The sequence below is a fragment of the Cyprinus carpio genome, chromosome B23 (genome assembly GCF_018340385.1).
Source record: "Cyprinus carpio isolate SPL01 chromosome B23, ASM1834038v1, whole genome shotgun sequence".
Classification (NCBI taxonomy): domain Eukaryota; kingdom Metazoa; phylum Chordata; class Actinopteri; order Cypriniformes; family Cyprinidae; genus Cyprinus; species Cyprinus carpio.
This window is the reverse complement of record NC_056619.1, coordinates 16975176-16991096: the sequence shown is the minus strand read 5'-3', so window position 1 is coordinate 16991096 and position 15921 is coordinate 16975176. Positions and strand designations below refer to the sequence as shown.

The following is a 15921-nucleotide window of genomic DNA, read 5'->3' as shown; positions in this document are numbered from 1 at the left end:
CAAAAATAAAACTCTTCTCATTAATAACCCGCAAGTCCTTCGTTCATCTTCAGAACACAAATTAAGACATTTTTGATTAAATACTAGAGCATGCGTCGTGGTACTCTCCATATTGGCATTTTACTTCATGCACAAAAAGTATTCTTGTAGCTTCATAAAATGACGGTTGAGCCACTGATGTCACATGGACTATTTTAACGATTTCCTTGCTTCGTTTCTGAGTCTGGGAACATTTCAGTTACATTGCTCTCTATGGAGAGTCAGAAAGCGATCAGAATTCATCAAAAATATCTTAATTTGTGTTACGAAGATGAACAAAGGTCTTACAGGTTTGTAATGACATGAAGGTGAGTAATTAATGACAGCATTTTCATTTTTGGGTGAACTATTCCTTTATTTAGAATTAATATTTTATAATTCTAAAATAGTACCATTATATCAATTTCTATATAAAATTGTGAATTTCTATTCAAATTTTGCTTATGAAAGATGCCACTCAATGTGATAAGTTTCTAAGCTTCAAATTTTTTACACATTAATTTTTATGTGACAACATAGAAAACTATATTTAAAATGCATTTTATTTTTCTTTACAAGAAAGAAAGCAAAGACAAAGAAATTAATGGAGGGCTGGGAGGGAAAGGGACAGCCGTATATAAAGAGATGCAACCTCTGACGTCAAAAAATATGTACAATTCAAAATTATATCCATACAAAACATGCCACATACAATAAAAATGACCATTTTATTCATCTTCCCTAAAAGTAGCTCTGCTGTACAGTTGCAGCATCTTTTTTAAAAAGTAGATCAGGCTGAAAACCAAAATCAGGATTTAATTACAACACGAGTAGAGACCTTAAATTAAGAGATTTCAAAAGAACAAAAGGGGGCGAGAGTTACTTAAAATCCAGTAAGCGCCCGTGTTTATTAACAGACTAGCCTTAAAAGAACCGATGCTAGTTCGGAAGATGTATAAATAAAATAATGCTGAGTGCAATTCACATGTAATTAATGAAGATATTTTCGATTATTGAAGTCATACCATTTTCCGGCTTTGCGGCCTTTTTCATAAGTCATATAAAACATTCACTTCTACAGGGAGGGGAGGGGAAGAAAACAACAGGACATGAATCAAAAACAGCATCATCTTGGGAGATTCAAGATTTTCCATTTACTGTATATGCTAATCAAACTGTCACTGATTCAAGGACAGGGTTCAGTAATTCACAAGCAGTAGCATAAATAAAAGAAATATACGTGAACAATATTACATAAATACACAAATGCTATGCACCATTTTACTGCTGTATCTTTCAAAAACAAAACAAAAGTAGTATCTATTTCCATGAAAAAAACTTTCCCATCTTCAATGTTTGCCATTCACCGCATCAAGTCTTCCGAAATTCATTGAAGACAAGAGAAACATCACACCTTTTTAGTTAAACTGTATATGGTCTTGTAGGAAAAATGCAGATAGAAAAAAAAAAAAAAGTTAAATGCAAAAACACTCTGGTTCATATACATAAAGATATTACTTAGTTTGCCATTTTACATATATTTATAGATATATATACACATTTAGTTTTCTGATAAAATGATATCCAGTGGTTGCTTTTTTCATGAATTTTATTTCTCTACAATTTTGAATTCGATTAAAAAGGGGCTGGATAAAGAGTTTAGACCCCTATTATGTACAGTTTATACATTTTGCATTTATTCTTAATGTGAGGTCATAAGTCAGGGGAGAAAGGAACAAAGTAGCATGGCCTATGTGGAGACTTTGTTCAACTCCCTTCTTTGAAATTCAACTGTTTTTTTTACCGTTTTAAATTACTTTAATATAAAAGAATGCCCTTTTGAAGTCTTCCTCCATCACTGCGTCAAGCCTGTAGACTGTGCTACCACTATCAAACCACAATACATAGATTAGATACAACCGGCCATCAGCAGGCAGAGAAAGACTCACTACAGTAAGTTTACAACAGTCCACTATCACAGAAGGGAAGAGGCTTTACACCTAAGGGTCCTGGTTGGAGTGATGAGATCCATACGGAGATCTAATGAACGCAGGATGGAAGGATTCAAGATGGGAAAACATGTTGAATGCAGTGGCAGTCTTGCATCACTAGTTTTTTGTTTTTTTGCCCTATGATCTTTCAAATTGCACCAACGTGGATCCGCACTGTGGCCCTTTCTCATAATTTGCTCCGTCGTCAAGAACGCGAGAGAATCCGGATGAGCGTTTCTACACTAAAAGCATGATCTGCATGTGTGTCGACGCAGCTACATGATATCTACAGTCGGAAAAAGGTGGCCTCTGAGACACCCGTTTGAGTTTTGATTGCTCTAAGTAATGCATTGTCATATACTGTATCTCATTTGTATAATCAAATTAAAAAGATCTGCACTGGCTCACTATTGTAATCATCAGAAAGCAAAATATAGATAGAAGCAAACCTGCTGCTTAAGTTTCCCTGCTTATCCGAGAAGGCAATTGCCATGGACACATTCCTGCCTTCCCCTTTCCACAGTAGCACTTAACAGTTTAATACAAAGCAGTGACGTCCCACAAACTCAATGAGGTAGACTGGGTGAAATAAACCCACCTTTTAACTCAATATAATAAAACATCTGGTGCCTTTCGAGCCACAGGTCAATAGTATTTCGACGTTATCCTATCTCATCACAGTTCTACGCAGAGCCACTCCAGGATTGTCTTGCCAATGTCCACGATCTTCATTGATTATTTGATGGGAGAGCGTTTATCTGGGGTGACGGAAAGGGTGGTAGCAGAAAGGATAGGTCCAAGCTAAAGTGTACTAGTTCATTTTTGAGTACTTACATGGCTTTAATCAAACATCTTCACTGAGTTCTTATCTAAGTGTATTGATATGCTATAGCTTCAGGTATTTTGGTAGATGTCGAAGGGATCGATTGCAGCCAGAGTCAGCTTATTGTAGGAGGAAACAGTGGAGGAAGTAGAGGTGCTTTTGGCAGAGGTGTACTTTTTAATCAACACGAAAGATTCAAGCAGGTCCAACACCTTTGAGCTCATCTGTAAAAGGTTGTGGCATCAAAAGTTTACTCTTCAAAGCTTTGGCTCTTGTTGTGAATAACAAAGTCTTGTCTTTCAGGTGACTGAGAGTGAACGTTTCTTCCTCAATTTAGAGCAGCTTATTAACTGGATAGTAAGAATATAACAGGCTTTGGCGCAGGAGTGTTCTGGCACCAGGCAGCAAAGACGGGTCGGACTCTTTCTCTGTCCCTGTTAGTTCATCCACTTTCTGCAATTCCAGGCTCCACAATGGCAGGGGATCTTGTGCTGATCGTCCTCGAAGTCAAACTGATAGTCATATGTCAGCTAAAATAGGTTGAGAGAGGACAATAAAAAGCATTACACTGGGGAACAATAGCATTGCAAAAAAATAAAAAGGAAAAGATTACTGTAACTAACCTCTTCTCCCTTTGGGATCCTGCGACTGGATATGATGATGATCTTGTCCTCTTTGTCAAACGTCACAACTTCCGCGACACAGTTGGGTGCACAAGAATGATTAACATAACTAGGGAGAGGAAGAATTCAGAAACTAAGACCCAAATCAAACACTTGGATTGCAAGAAGAGCACAGGAAGTATGATCTTACCGGGCAGGACCGCCAGTTAAGGTGGCATCAATCACATGCTCGTTATTAATGCGGAACATGTAGATCCCACGGTTCTGTTTGAAGAAAATATCAAGTTTAAAAAAAAAAAAAAAAAAGAAAAGGACAATTAGAGCAAATATATGTTGGAAGCTTGACATGTACAAACCTGCTCCTCGTAAATCTTCTCTCTGCGATTTGCAACCTCGTTGCGAATTATGGTGCCAATGTACTCAATGACCATGGTGTGTTTTTCAAGGTCTTTCGCGGCGTACAGACCCAGTCCTTGAATGCGAGAACGGGCCAGGTACACATTGTTCTTCCACTCCGTCTTCAACCGACGATATTGAGAAGATTTGGAATGAACGAACTGCTTGCTGTATGGGGTGTTGATCTCTCCTGTAAATGTACTCTGATAGGCTTTGGACATACTCGTGCTGTTCAGAGTATGAGGCCTGAAAAGCAGAAAAAAAATACATTAGAACCTTACAATCTCCAAACCATACTTATCTGACACATAAGGACTTCAGTTTCTTTTGTTCATTACCTTTTGCAGTGGGTGAGAACTTTGGGTTCTGATCGTGCACAGCCTGTAGGATTAATCATGAGTGGAAGCTCCATGAGAGGATGGCGGCCATATCGGAACGTATAATTCTGACAGTTTTCCACACCAGGAAGCTGAAGGATATAGGTAAGTAACAAAAAATAACAATATTGTTCATTATTACAATAAAGCCATTTAAGAAAACTATTATTATAAGTAGTTATATGTTAACTTAGGGGTGGACGATGACCAAAATCTTAATTTTATTTCACGGTAACAATATATATCATGATTAGGGATATGACAGTATCACATTTTCACGTTGTGATTAATTACTAATGCTTTTATCACAGTATACAGTATTATGAAATTTAGTTACAAAAAAGTGTTGTCATAATACAGTATAACAGGTTTATAACTTTTATCTTCTAACAAAAATAACTTACAACATTTAAATACAATAAAGCATTACACAAAAAATTATAAAGTTAAAATTTTTTGAGATTAAAGTGCAAAAGAATTATAAATAACAATAGGTATCACTTTACAATAAGATCTCATTAGTTAACCTTAGTTAATGCATTAACATTCACAATAGCTACATTTGCTACAGAAGTTATTAATCTTTGCTCTTAGTTCATGTTAGCTCATTAAATAACAATTGCAACGTTTTATCAAATTTATCAAATCATTACCTAAGATTAACAAATGTTTAGAAGAATTATTCATTGGCAGTTTACTTCGTTTCTGGGATAACGGCTGCATTTCTGCTGCTCAGCGCCATCTGCTGTCAGAGAGTGAATGTGCTTTCATTCAGAGCATCTCTCAGTGTTCCGCCATGCACTTCTCATCTGTGCTTGTTACATCAGTGCGCGTACATGTCTGACACAGCATACAGCAGTGTTGTGCGTTTTAACCAGTTGATGGGGAAAGTATTTTTAAAATGCATTCAAGATTCTGAATAATTTGTAATAAATAATTATTCTTGGTATTTTGAGGTATTTTAATTATCGTGATATATCGCATCACCGAATACTGGCACGTCTCATCATGATATAGTTGTTTTTGCTTTAAATAAGGTCTTTGATATAAAAATAGACAGTAGAACAAATAAATAGGAAATGCTACATGCATTGTATAAAGTAACTGAATACATAAAACACTGCATATTCTTCACTGTGTAAATTTAATGTTTATTTCTTATTAAAGTTACAAAAGTGATTTAGTGAAGAGCAGTGAGAGATTTTCTCGCATTTGTTATTTGATTACCAAATGACAGACAGCAGGAATATTAGACTTTCTCAGCTGTTTGCTTTCACTTAAGACCCAAATTGGATACCAGCAAAGACGGGCATCTGGACTCATATAAGTGTATTTAACCATTCAAGGCCTATAAAGCAGCAAAAATAACTCAGTACTCCTGCGCACTTTGAGCACTGTTCACATGCGTGTCTCTCAGATAGCACGCACATATATAGAAATGAGTTCTCTTTCGCTGCTGATTGCATTTCAATGGCTTAAAAACTGTTTTTAAACTATAATGCTTAAATATACGTGCAAACAATACGTTTTCATGACCACGTAGCACAGCAACATTAAGTGAGCATGTAACCATAATAAGAGACAATAGTCTAAAATCTCTACCAGTTGACAAATATCTCCCGGTTAATTGTGTTTACCAGTGTATAGCCAACCCCTATGGTAACTGTTCTTTTGTTAACAGTTCTCAGTTCCCAACCATACTTATTCATTTCTCACCGATTCAGTGATTCGCATCACTGCGTGGACAGTGAGTCCATACATCTCCTCTCCCTTGACATGCTCGGTGAAGAGTTTCAACATGGCTGCTTCATCACGCAGCTTGGTAACCTGCTGCACTATCATGGACCAAATTCCTGAAGAGCATGACGTTAGCATTATAAAACATTCCATTAGGATTACATTTACAGTAATTTCAGAATATAAACGGAGATTTTCATACCATCTGGAGTGGTGTCTCGGAAGTGCAGATCTTCATACCCGTGCTCCAGTACACGCACTTCAAACAGGGGCTTGCCATCCTGCTCACTGATGCGACAACGGTAGCGACATCTGCGGTTTGGCACACGAGTACTCCAGTAAATTCTTGTGGCCTCATAGCCCACTGGAAAGATAGCAGTGGGCGAGTGAAATGCAGCCATCTGAGAGGGCAAGAGCTGGCCCACGGCATGGAAGATGAGCCCACCAACACGGAACATGTGAATGCGGTCGCCACGTTGCAGGATACTTGCGATCTGCTTCACCTCGTCTCGCTCGATGTAGACGCGTCGAAAAACAGCAAAACTGCTAAGCTCCTCTTCACTGGGGCCTTTGAGCTTGTGCTGGGTGCACAGCATAGTCTTGTCTTTGAAAAACATGCAGCGTGCCCGGATTGCACAGGCAAAATGATAAACATTCGGGCAACGCAAACGATTGCAGCTGTTAGTAGCACCCGTCTTCTGACAGTAGGCACAGCGGGTGCGTAGTCCACGTCGAAGAGCAACCTCCACGTTAATAAGTGCACCGCCCTGGGTCTCATACACCTCAGTGGACCACAGAGCACAGTTAAGATGCACCCACAGATCAACATCGATGTTAAGCAAGCGTGCAGGACCATCTGTGGCACCATCTCCCTCCTCGTGGCAGAAACAGCACTTGCGCTTGTCTCGGGGAAGCTTGTCTGGTTTCAGCGTAATGCGGAGGCGCTCCATGAGCTCGGAAACTTCACGGCTGTTCTCTTTCTTAGAGCCTCCCTTCCGAATAGTGATGACTATCTGGAGACGCTTCCAGCGCAGACCCTTCCATTTTTTGACCTTGGGTCGTTCTTCTTCTTCATCAGAAAGAGGCCTGCTACGGTGTTTGATGGGTTTGAGGGACATCTCCATCGTGGGGGAGTCTAGAGGAGGGGAACTAGCTGGAGCAGAAGGTTGTTGTTCTTCTGATGGAGCAGCTTGGGGAAGGACCACAGGCTCTTGAGATTCAGACTCCATTGCAACAGGGGAGCAGTGAGACTCCAATTTAACTATAGATTCAGTTCTGACAGGTGCACTTGGGCTTGCGGAAGGAGAGGATGCAGTCTGAACTGGTGCATCTGGTTCAGGTTTGGGCTCAGGTTGAGTGATATTTTCTGGCTCAGCTACAGCAGATGATGGGGGTGGAGGTGGCGATGGTGATGGAGGTGGAGAAACCTCAACAGGAATAACAGGCAGGTGGCGCACATCCAGATCTGAAACATTCGTCATGTAACAGTGCTGAGCAGGTCTATCTTCTTGCTCTTGGCATTCCTGCAAAAGTGTGAAAATGTCAGAAGAAATGTGATGTACTTCTCAAAAGCAAGAAGACATTTACAAAAAACAAATGAAATTCTCAGGAAACTCACCTGTTTGATGAGAGCAAGAATATCAACTTGTTTCCTCAGGGTACACCCTGGGAGGGAAACATCAAACTGCCTAAGCCATTCTGCATCATGGCTTGCAGAAGGGTCCGCCTTCATATCTGAAGAAAAAAAAAAAAAACAACCTTGCTTAAAAAAAAAAAAAAAAAAAGCAGCAGCTAAACATTTAGCCAACACTTTGAGAATGTTGAATGACAGCTTGAGTGCATTACCTGGGTTGGAAGAGTCAGGTACTTTCCCAGGTCCAACACCTGCTCTACCAGAACTCTGGGGAAAAGCCGCCTCGTAAGAACTTGGCATGCGTATGTGCAGCAGTTGGGCAACTGCCAACATCACTGTGTTGAGATTCTGTTGAAGAGAATTCAAAACAGTACTTAAATATTGTCACGCAAAATTACCTTAAGTTTTTTTGGGGGTAAAGACATTAAGAGATTTGAAACCTTTGCTGCAGCTGAGGAAAGCATGAAGGTTACAGACACTTCATTGCTTTTGGTTTTGTCCCACTGGCTGGATGAGGCTACAACTTTTCCATCCACTGACTCAAATGGTTTTGTCTCTGCAAAACCTGTACATGGGTAAGATCAGCAAGTCGGTCAGTCATTAAAGTTTCAAGCAAACAAATTAAAATAATTTCCAAATGATACCACATACTTGGGATGGCAGAACGAGGAATAATGGGTATAACAGGAGAGATGGCCCTCTCATCTTCCTCCTCTTTGGGACCCAGCAGATGGGGGAAGCGTGTTGTCTCATCACCTAGTTGGCTTTCAGGTGAGGACGCGGGCACAATGCTGTCTGGAGCATCACTGTCCTCATCGCTCTCCATCCTGAGTTGAAAGAATCCATTAGTGCAGTGACATATACATAAGTTTAAGATTAGTTGTTCTGTGGAACATACTGCATTATAGAGCTGGTAATTTACCGTATATCTTCGTTTTGATTGTGAGGTGGAGTAGGGAGAGCTGCTAGTATGTCCACACTCTTAACTTCTTCTGGAACAGAACCTTCAAGTAAAAGGAAAAAGGAAAAAAAATTCTCTGCAAAAAAGTCACGCCATCAAACCGTCACACTAATGAATCAGAATCAATATGGTGTCTTACCCATGGTATCCTCTGATGCCTCTGTCTCTTTCTGACCTTCTGCTAGTTCTTCTACAGGTGTCACTCCATTTAGAAGCTTATGCTGCACAGAAGGTGGTGGAGTTGGAGGAAGTGATGATGGTGGTGTTGGAGGATTGCTGAGGTTGTTCTTATACAAAAAAACAAAGAACATCTCAAAATATGGATATTACATGTTGAAAAAATATATTTAAAAAAGTGTTGCAGTCATTACAATCTGGTTGCATCCTATTCTGTATTCTGTCAGTCTTTGGAATAAGGAACATGTCTTCCATTGTGTACTGAAAGGTATACAAAATGCCAAACTATACCATACCTTTGTAAGAAGTTGGGAATAGTAGTCTGGAATATTGTCCAGCATTGCATTTCCAAATGAGCCTTTCAGCTGGGCCTTAGCATTGGCTGGACTGCTGCCGAAAGGAGCAAACAAATCCAGACTAGCAGTAATGGAGGGCTCCATCAAAGGAAGAAGAGTATGTCCCTGTGGGTTAACCATAAGAGAGCAATGGTTTAATATAATATTAATCCAAAGTTTTCATAGCATAGCATCACTCTTACAGAATACAACAAATATTCAATAAGCCAATGCCACATACTTGTTTCAGCTGCTTCATTATTGCCTCAGTTTTTCCAGCCTCTTCTTTCTTGGTTTTCTTTCTAGAGTTTGGCCCACGCTCTCCAGCTTTTGTGGTACGTTTGGCCTTGACTATTGGAGTTCTCTTTGTGAGTGACTGCAGATCCTAAAAACGGTAGCAGATAAAAATTAGAAGCTCAAAACATGTACATGCACACAATCAAGTGGCTTTTTTGGTCGTACCTCCATGTTGCGTGGAGTTCCTTGAAGCTTCTGCTCCAGCATTGCCAGCTTGCTATTGATGTGCCCATTTATCTCATTATGAATGCCATCTTGGGGCCTCTGAGAAGCCATTTGTAAGTTTTTGGTTCGAAGAAGTTTCTGTAGAAGCTGTTGGCCAGTCTCCGTCCTTTGAATTTGAGATCCAAGATCACCTGCTTGACATCTAGAGCCCGGAATAGAGTTCGCAATAGCAGTGACTGCCTCTCCAGAAATTTCCCTCTTTATGCATTCAGAATGGGCCTCTACACTTCCTCCTGTGTCACACTGGAATTCACGTGGTTCCTGTTTGATGTTTTGCAGTGTTATTTCACTGGGCAGTTGAGTTGCTTGAGACATATGACTGTCAGATACTTGGGCAGCAGTTATTGCTTGGTGTGGGTTCTGTGCTGACTGAGGAGATGGACCATTGAGTGGAAATGGAGCTGATAGAGTTTCAGTATTGGGGCTCTGAGTCTTGGCAATTGGAGATCTCAAAGGTGAAGCTACTGATCCCCCAGTCTGGCTAAAGGGGCTACTCTTTCCTACAACATTTTCTGGCCTAGAAGGCAATGACACGTGACTAGAGAGGGACAAGGTGCCTGGCTCAGGTTTATGTACAGATGCTGGGCTTGAACCAGGTTCTGGAACAGAAGACCCTGCAGGAGAACCCGCATGAGAGGGAGAGGCTTGAAAAGGGCTCAGTGCTGTTGCCATATGGGCCTGCTGTTGCTGAAGGAGCTGGGGGCCTGGTGGAGTCTGAGAAATCCTCATGAGCCTTTGCTGATTAGAAAGCGGGCTTCCAGGAGAACCCTGACCCACTAACTGGCGAGGAGACATCGGTCTAGCCATATGTCCAGGTGCTGTGGCACGAACTTGACCCATTACTGGCCTGGGCACTTGACCCCTCATCATCTGATGCTGATGTAGTTGTTGCTGTTGTAACATCTGCTGCTGCTGCTGAGCACTATTAATGTACTGAGGCAAAGGTCCTTGAGAAGGCTGCTGCATAGCCCCTGAAACACCTTGAAGAAACTGTGGAGCCATACTAGATGATTGTACCATTGCTCCTGATTGCTGTTGAGTGCCAACTGGACCGTGTTTGCCTGCTAATCCAAAGCGGTGCTGCTGTTGTTGGGTTTCAAGACCTGGCATCCGTGGACCAACTGTGGGCCCCTGTGGGATCTGGGGACGCATTTGTCCCTGAGCCTGACCTTGCATTCTTAGCATCTGGCCTTGTTGTAGCTGTCGCTGAGCAATCATTGCCTGAATTTGCTGCAACTGTTGGCTGGGAGTCAGGTGACGCAGTTGGGGGTTCTGTGCAATGAAGGCCTGAATGTTAATAGGGGCACGTATTTGCCCTGTTGGCACACCAGGCCTTGGAGTCATCATCATCTGCTGGCCTCTAGGAATGCCCATCTGTTGAGTCAAGAGAGCTTGCTGCTGTTGATTTGTAATGCCGGTCATTGTAGTTTGAGTCTGACCATTATTTTGGCCGAGCACATTCTGTGGTTGTTGAGCAGCAATCTGACAAGCTTGCTGTTGTGACATAAAGCACATTTGCTGATCTTCCTGTTTTATTTGTATGGTGTTCTGGGTCTGAAGACCAAGTTGCATCTGTTGTTGCTGTGGTTGTACTTTAAGATGAGATCCAGCCTGTTGGTTTCCCACAAAACCATGTTGTTCTGCTACTCCAATATTCTGGTTTGACTGAGGCTGTGCTGTCTGTTGTTGCCCCAGAAAAGCATGTGCTTGCTGTGGCTGTCCAACACCACTTTGCTGCTCTCCACTAGATCCCTGTTGTTGCATTTGAAGTGGTGTAGGAGGTCCACCCTGCTGGGGTGGTGTTTTTGGACTAAGTAGTCCTCCATTTTTATGATCAGGATTTTGAAGATCTTGGACACCTTGCTGTAAGTTCTCAGTAACCCCTTGGGTATTCCCTGATTGTTGAGTTTCTAAAGCTCTTTGTGGCTCAGATGGACCAACCTGCATTGGTTGTTTCAGTTGTGAAATTTGTTGCTGCTGAAGTTGAGCAAGGTTTTTTGCAGCATTCTGTTGCTGTTGTGACATGAGCATGCGCTGAGCCATTACACTCTGCTGTTGAGGCGTGAGTTGGGTTGGTGGGCCCCTAACAACATGCTGTCCACCTGGCCCGTGCTGATCCATCAAACCCTGAGGTCTCTGAAGCTGCTGAACAATTTGTTGATTACCAACCATACCCTGTGGCTGGCCTGAAATCATATTTACGGTTTGAGTCATTGGCTGGCCCATGACATTATGTTGCGTCGGCCCAATAGCCTGGTTTCCCATCATACCTGGAGTCGTTTGCATTAACCCCTGCTGATTTTGCTGGTTATTCATTAATCCTTGTTGTAAGCTTGGTTGCTGCTGCCCCATATTGCCCATCAAAACTTGGGTTGGCTGGTTGCCCATGGCTCCAGGCTGCTGATTCATTACACCAGGCTGCTGAGATTGATGTGAGATGGGCTGCTGTCCCATTATCAACTGTTGTTGTTGTTGTTGCTGCTGCATTTTTTGGACCATTTGCATTCTATGCTGTAACTGTCGTTCCTGTATGACTCTTGGATCTGGTACTTGTGCTCCAGGAGCTTGCTGGAAAAAAACAGGAGGTGGCACTTGTTGCACAGTGCCAGGTCCGAGTGGGAGAGAAGGCTGGGCTCCACCAAAAGGTTGCATTTGTGGCATTCTAACTGGCATGCCTCCTTGAGGCATCCCTACCTGAGGCATTCCTCCAGGCGGTTGACCAATAATTGGTGCTCCTTGTTGGCCCATCATCATTTGTCCAGGCATCTTGGAAAGCATGTGGGGTGCCTGCGTAGAGGGCCCTGGAGCTAGTATGGAAGACCCTTGCTGATGCTGTTGTTGCTTGCTTCGGTACTCTGCAATAAGATTGGTGTGCTCCTTTTGTTGTTTACGCACCTAGAAAAGCCCATTTTATTGTTCTTAGCTGAATGACTTTCAAGATAAAATCTCTCAAATATATTTGTAAAAAGACATTTTGCATACCTGGTCCAACTGTTTCTGGATCTTACTTTGTTCCTCAGTGACCAGTTTGAGCTTTTCAGCATCTGCTTCTGCAAATTCACGTCCAGCTTTCTTTGCAGTGCGCTGCTTGGCACACAGAGCTTTACGGGATTTACGATGTGCTCCAATTTGCTCTTCTAAGAACTTCAACTGCATTTGCAGCAACTGCTGGGTGTGCACAAGCCATTCTTCATATTGGTGTTGCTCAGCATCATCTGTTATAAATGTGATGGCCCAAGAACATTAATAGCATGAAGTAAACTAAACTGTCTATAACCTAAATGCACAATGTGTGCCTATACACTGTCCACAATTCTGAGCAACCTATGTTCTCTATGCAACACATAGTCAGACTTCCATGTTATAATCTAGACTCTGAAATAGTGTCAAATTTCTGCAATCAGAAATCAGAATTCCATTTTATTGTCTGGATTGTTTTCATCACTGCCAAAATCATAAGACTCTAAATGTGTACATAGGGAATGTAATATTTCAATAAAGGAAAGAGTAATAATAGCATTGAGGGGGTGGTTTACTTATATATATAAAAAAAAAAAAAAAAGAATATTAGAAATGCAAAACATACTGATGATGCCAAATTGCGGAGGATTTGGTCTTGTTTGAACCTGGTTGCTGCCTTCTCCCTCCTAAAACAGAAGGATTAAGGTTAAGAAAGTATATTAATTTCAAATGAAATGTGAACTGCAGAAGAATGCCAAACTTACCTTGGAAGACCCAGGAGCAAGCTGAGCCTGGGAATCCTCATTTCCAGGGACAGAGGTTAACCTCTGAGCCAAAAGAGACACTTGTTGCCTAAAGTTAAATAAAATTGAAATTAAATCTGAAACAGAAACTAAGTGGCCACTTTTATGGAAATGTCAACCAGGAAATTTAGCAAAGGAACAAAACCACTTCTAAATCTAAATACTACATTTAGATCTATATTACTGTATTAAGAAGCTATAATAGATCTAAGGCAATTGCATAATGCATCTACCACATGAAGTGTGCACCAAATTTTTCAAATTCAAATTATAAAAGAAAAACAAAAATTGCATTTTCCAGATTTAAACTGTAAAAACCTGCCTAGACCATTGTTTTTCTTATGTCTGAACTCTATGTACAAGTTTATTAATACACATACAATAGATGTTAAAAAAGAAACTAGCATTTTCACTTCAAATTTAAATAATATCGTACACAGTTTTTTTGTGAATATTTTTTTTTTTTTTTTTTTTACTATGTCAAAGACAAAAACACTACCTATTCATTCCTGGTGTTACACCCATAGGATCTTGAGCCAACACCCTTTTAATTCCTTTCAGTGCAACCATTTTAGCCTTCGCAATAGGATCCATTATGTCATCTGTCATGATTTTATCCAGATCTGAGAAAAACAAGATTTTTATATTTACAAAAACACATTCATTATTGGGATAACAAAAATTTGAATAATCACAAGTTGATGGAACTCAGCATACCTTTATCTGGGAAAAAGTTGCTGGCCAAGTTCTGCTGTTTAACAATATGTGGAGGTGGTGCTGTCTGCTGCTGAGGAGTAAGACCAGGATGAATTCTACCAGGCTGTACACCCCGTAAAATGCCTTGTTGTTGTCCCATCACTGCATGGGGAGGTGAAGGCACTGCAGCACCAATTAACCTCTGCTGCTGTTGTGGTAACATGTGAGGTGGCCTGGGCACCATACCAGCTTGAGGCACTATGCCTTGGGATGGATGGTGGTGCTGTGGCATCATAATTTGATTTGACCCTTGTGAAGGCTGTTGCGGATTCTGAATGCTGTGATGTTGACTACCAATCCCTCCTTGTAGAGCACTTTGCTGCTGCTGCTGCTGCTGCTGTTGTTGCTTCTGAAGCTCCTTCTTTTCATGTTCCAAAAGATCTTGTATTAACAAAGGTAGTTCACTCGCTTCCAGTGAGCTTTCTACTTTGTCAAGATCATCTGCTGTAGAGTGGTGGCCAGCATCTGGCAATCCAAGTGGATCACCACCCAGGTCCGGATGTGGTGCAGTTGGTGGAAAAGACAGTGCATCTGCTTGGCTGGGAAGAGGAAAACGTATGCCACCTAAACGGACTGTGTTCAATGAAGCACTTCCGGTCTCTGGTTGATTAGAGGCTTTTGTTCCACTAAGCAAAACAGACACTGTTTCACTAATGTCATGTTTAACAGGAGCTTGTCCTGACTGTGGTTGTTCAATCAATCCCTTATCTTCAAGTTTTATAGAGGATAGCCGAATGACATCAGAAGACTCTGCCTTCAGAGTTTTGGTAGATGAAGTCTCAGTCTTTAAAGGCGGTTGAGTGGCAGTTGTGTGCATGTCCTGGGAAGCTATATCCACTTTTGGTTTCTCTTCAGCCTTGATTTCTACTTTAGCAGAAGCCCCCGGTCCTTCCCCCTCTGCTTCTACAAGTCGTAATTGGTCAGAGAAAACATCTTTGGGATCACCCTGATCTAGCTCAGGGTCAGTGTAAGCAAGCAAATCAAATTCATCACTGTTGAGCAGATCATCCAAATGAGGATCATTGGTCTCAAGATTGTCAAGGTTTCCCAAATCATCATCACCTTTATCAGGATCCAGGTCAAGAGTAGCAAGATCATCATCCTCCACTCCGGTTTCTGCCACTGTATCGCCCAACCCTAGGTCAGACTCCGGTAGGTCAACTGGATTCGCAACAGTCTGCTGACCTCCTACTGTACTTGTTTGAGGAAGCTGTTGAGTAGTAGTGTGAGAAATGGGAGTTTTGGGTATAGTAGTTGGCACCTGCTGTGGCCGTAGTTGAGACTGAGAAGGGGGTACATTGCTTTGTTGCTGCATCATTAGGTCCATGCCACCCTGCTGTAACCCAATTCTGGGATCACGCATTCGCTCCACTGAAGCATCGAGAGAAGGGGGTAAATTCTGCTGAACAAAAGCAGCATTCATTTCCTGCTGCGGAAGAAACATGCGTGGTCTGGGTATAGGCACCCTTTGCATAAACTGAGGACCCAGTGGCATCCTCTGGGAATTATGTCTCAGCTCTATAAACTGAGGTGGAGCTCCCGACACATGGCTTTGTACAGCCTCTGCGCCAGTGCCTGGAACCCCAGTCAAAGGATTAGGCATATTCTGCATGGACTGCATGTTAAGAGGATTGTTGATGGGAGTATTAAGGTGCTGTCTGGGAACGGCTTCCATCATAGATGGCTGTGGGAACCTCCGTGGAGCACCTTGGTTTTGCCACTGTGCAGGAAATGGTGGATGAGGATACATCCCCTGAGAAATATTGGGCCCAGCTTGCCTACAAGAAAAGTGTTGATTATGAAATGAT

At 41.7% G+C, this 15921-nt stretch overlaps 1 protein-coding gene across 2 annotated transcripts in view; it reads right to left on the bottom strand.

Annotated features, from left to right (window-relative positions):
• Window positions 1-563: 563 nt before the first annotated feature.
• Window positions 564-15921, bottom strand: part of LOC109083090 (histone-lysine N-methyltransferase 2D-like) — a 33449-nt gene continuing 18091 nt past the window's right edge. For both annotated transcript variants that reach the window (XM_042751289.1, XM_042751290.1), the window contains exons 34-54: window positions 14075-15891; window positions 13857-13980; window positions 13319-13406; window positions 13180-13240; window positions 12576-12808; window positions 9534-12488; window positions 9313-9456; window positions 9033-9197; window positions 8699-8846; window positions 8521-8602; window positions 8250-8425; window positions 8039-8163; window positions 7811-7946; window positions 7584-7699; window positions 6168-7488; window positions 5945-6081; window positions 4190-4320; window positions 3812-4097; window positions 3646-3719; window positions 3456-3564; window positions 564-3362 (exon numbers count right to left, since the gene is read on the bottom strand). In XM_042751289.1, the coding sequence (XP_042607223.1) occupies window positions 3270-3362; window positions 3456-3564; window positions 3646-3719; window positions 3812-4097; window positions 4190-4320; window positions 5945-6081; window positions 6168-7488; window positions 7584-7699; window positions 7811-7946; window positions 8039-8163; window positions 8250-8425; window positions 8521-8602; window positions 8699-8846; window positions 9033-9197; window positions 9313-9456; window positions 9534-12488; window positions 12576-12808; window positions 13180-13240; window positions 13319-13406; window positions 13857-13980; window positions 14075-15891 (8521 nt within the window). In that variant the 3' untranslated portion in view covers window positions 564-3269. The remainder of the gene's footprint in view (window positions 3363-3455; window positions 3565-3645; window positions 3720-3811; window positions 4098-4189; window positions 4321-5944; window positions 6082-6167; window positions 7489-7583; window positions 7700-7810; window positions 7947-8038; window positions 8164-8249; window positions 8426-8520; window positions 8603-8698; window positions 8847-9032; window positions 9198-9312; window positions 9457-9533; window positions 12489-12575; window positions 12809-13179; window positions 13241-13318; window positions 13407-13856; window positions 13981-14074; window positions 15892-15921) is intronic.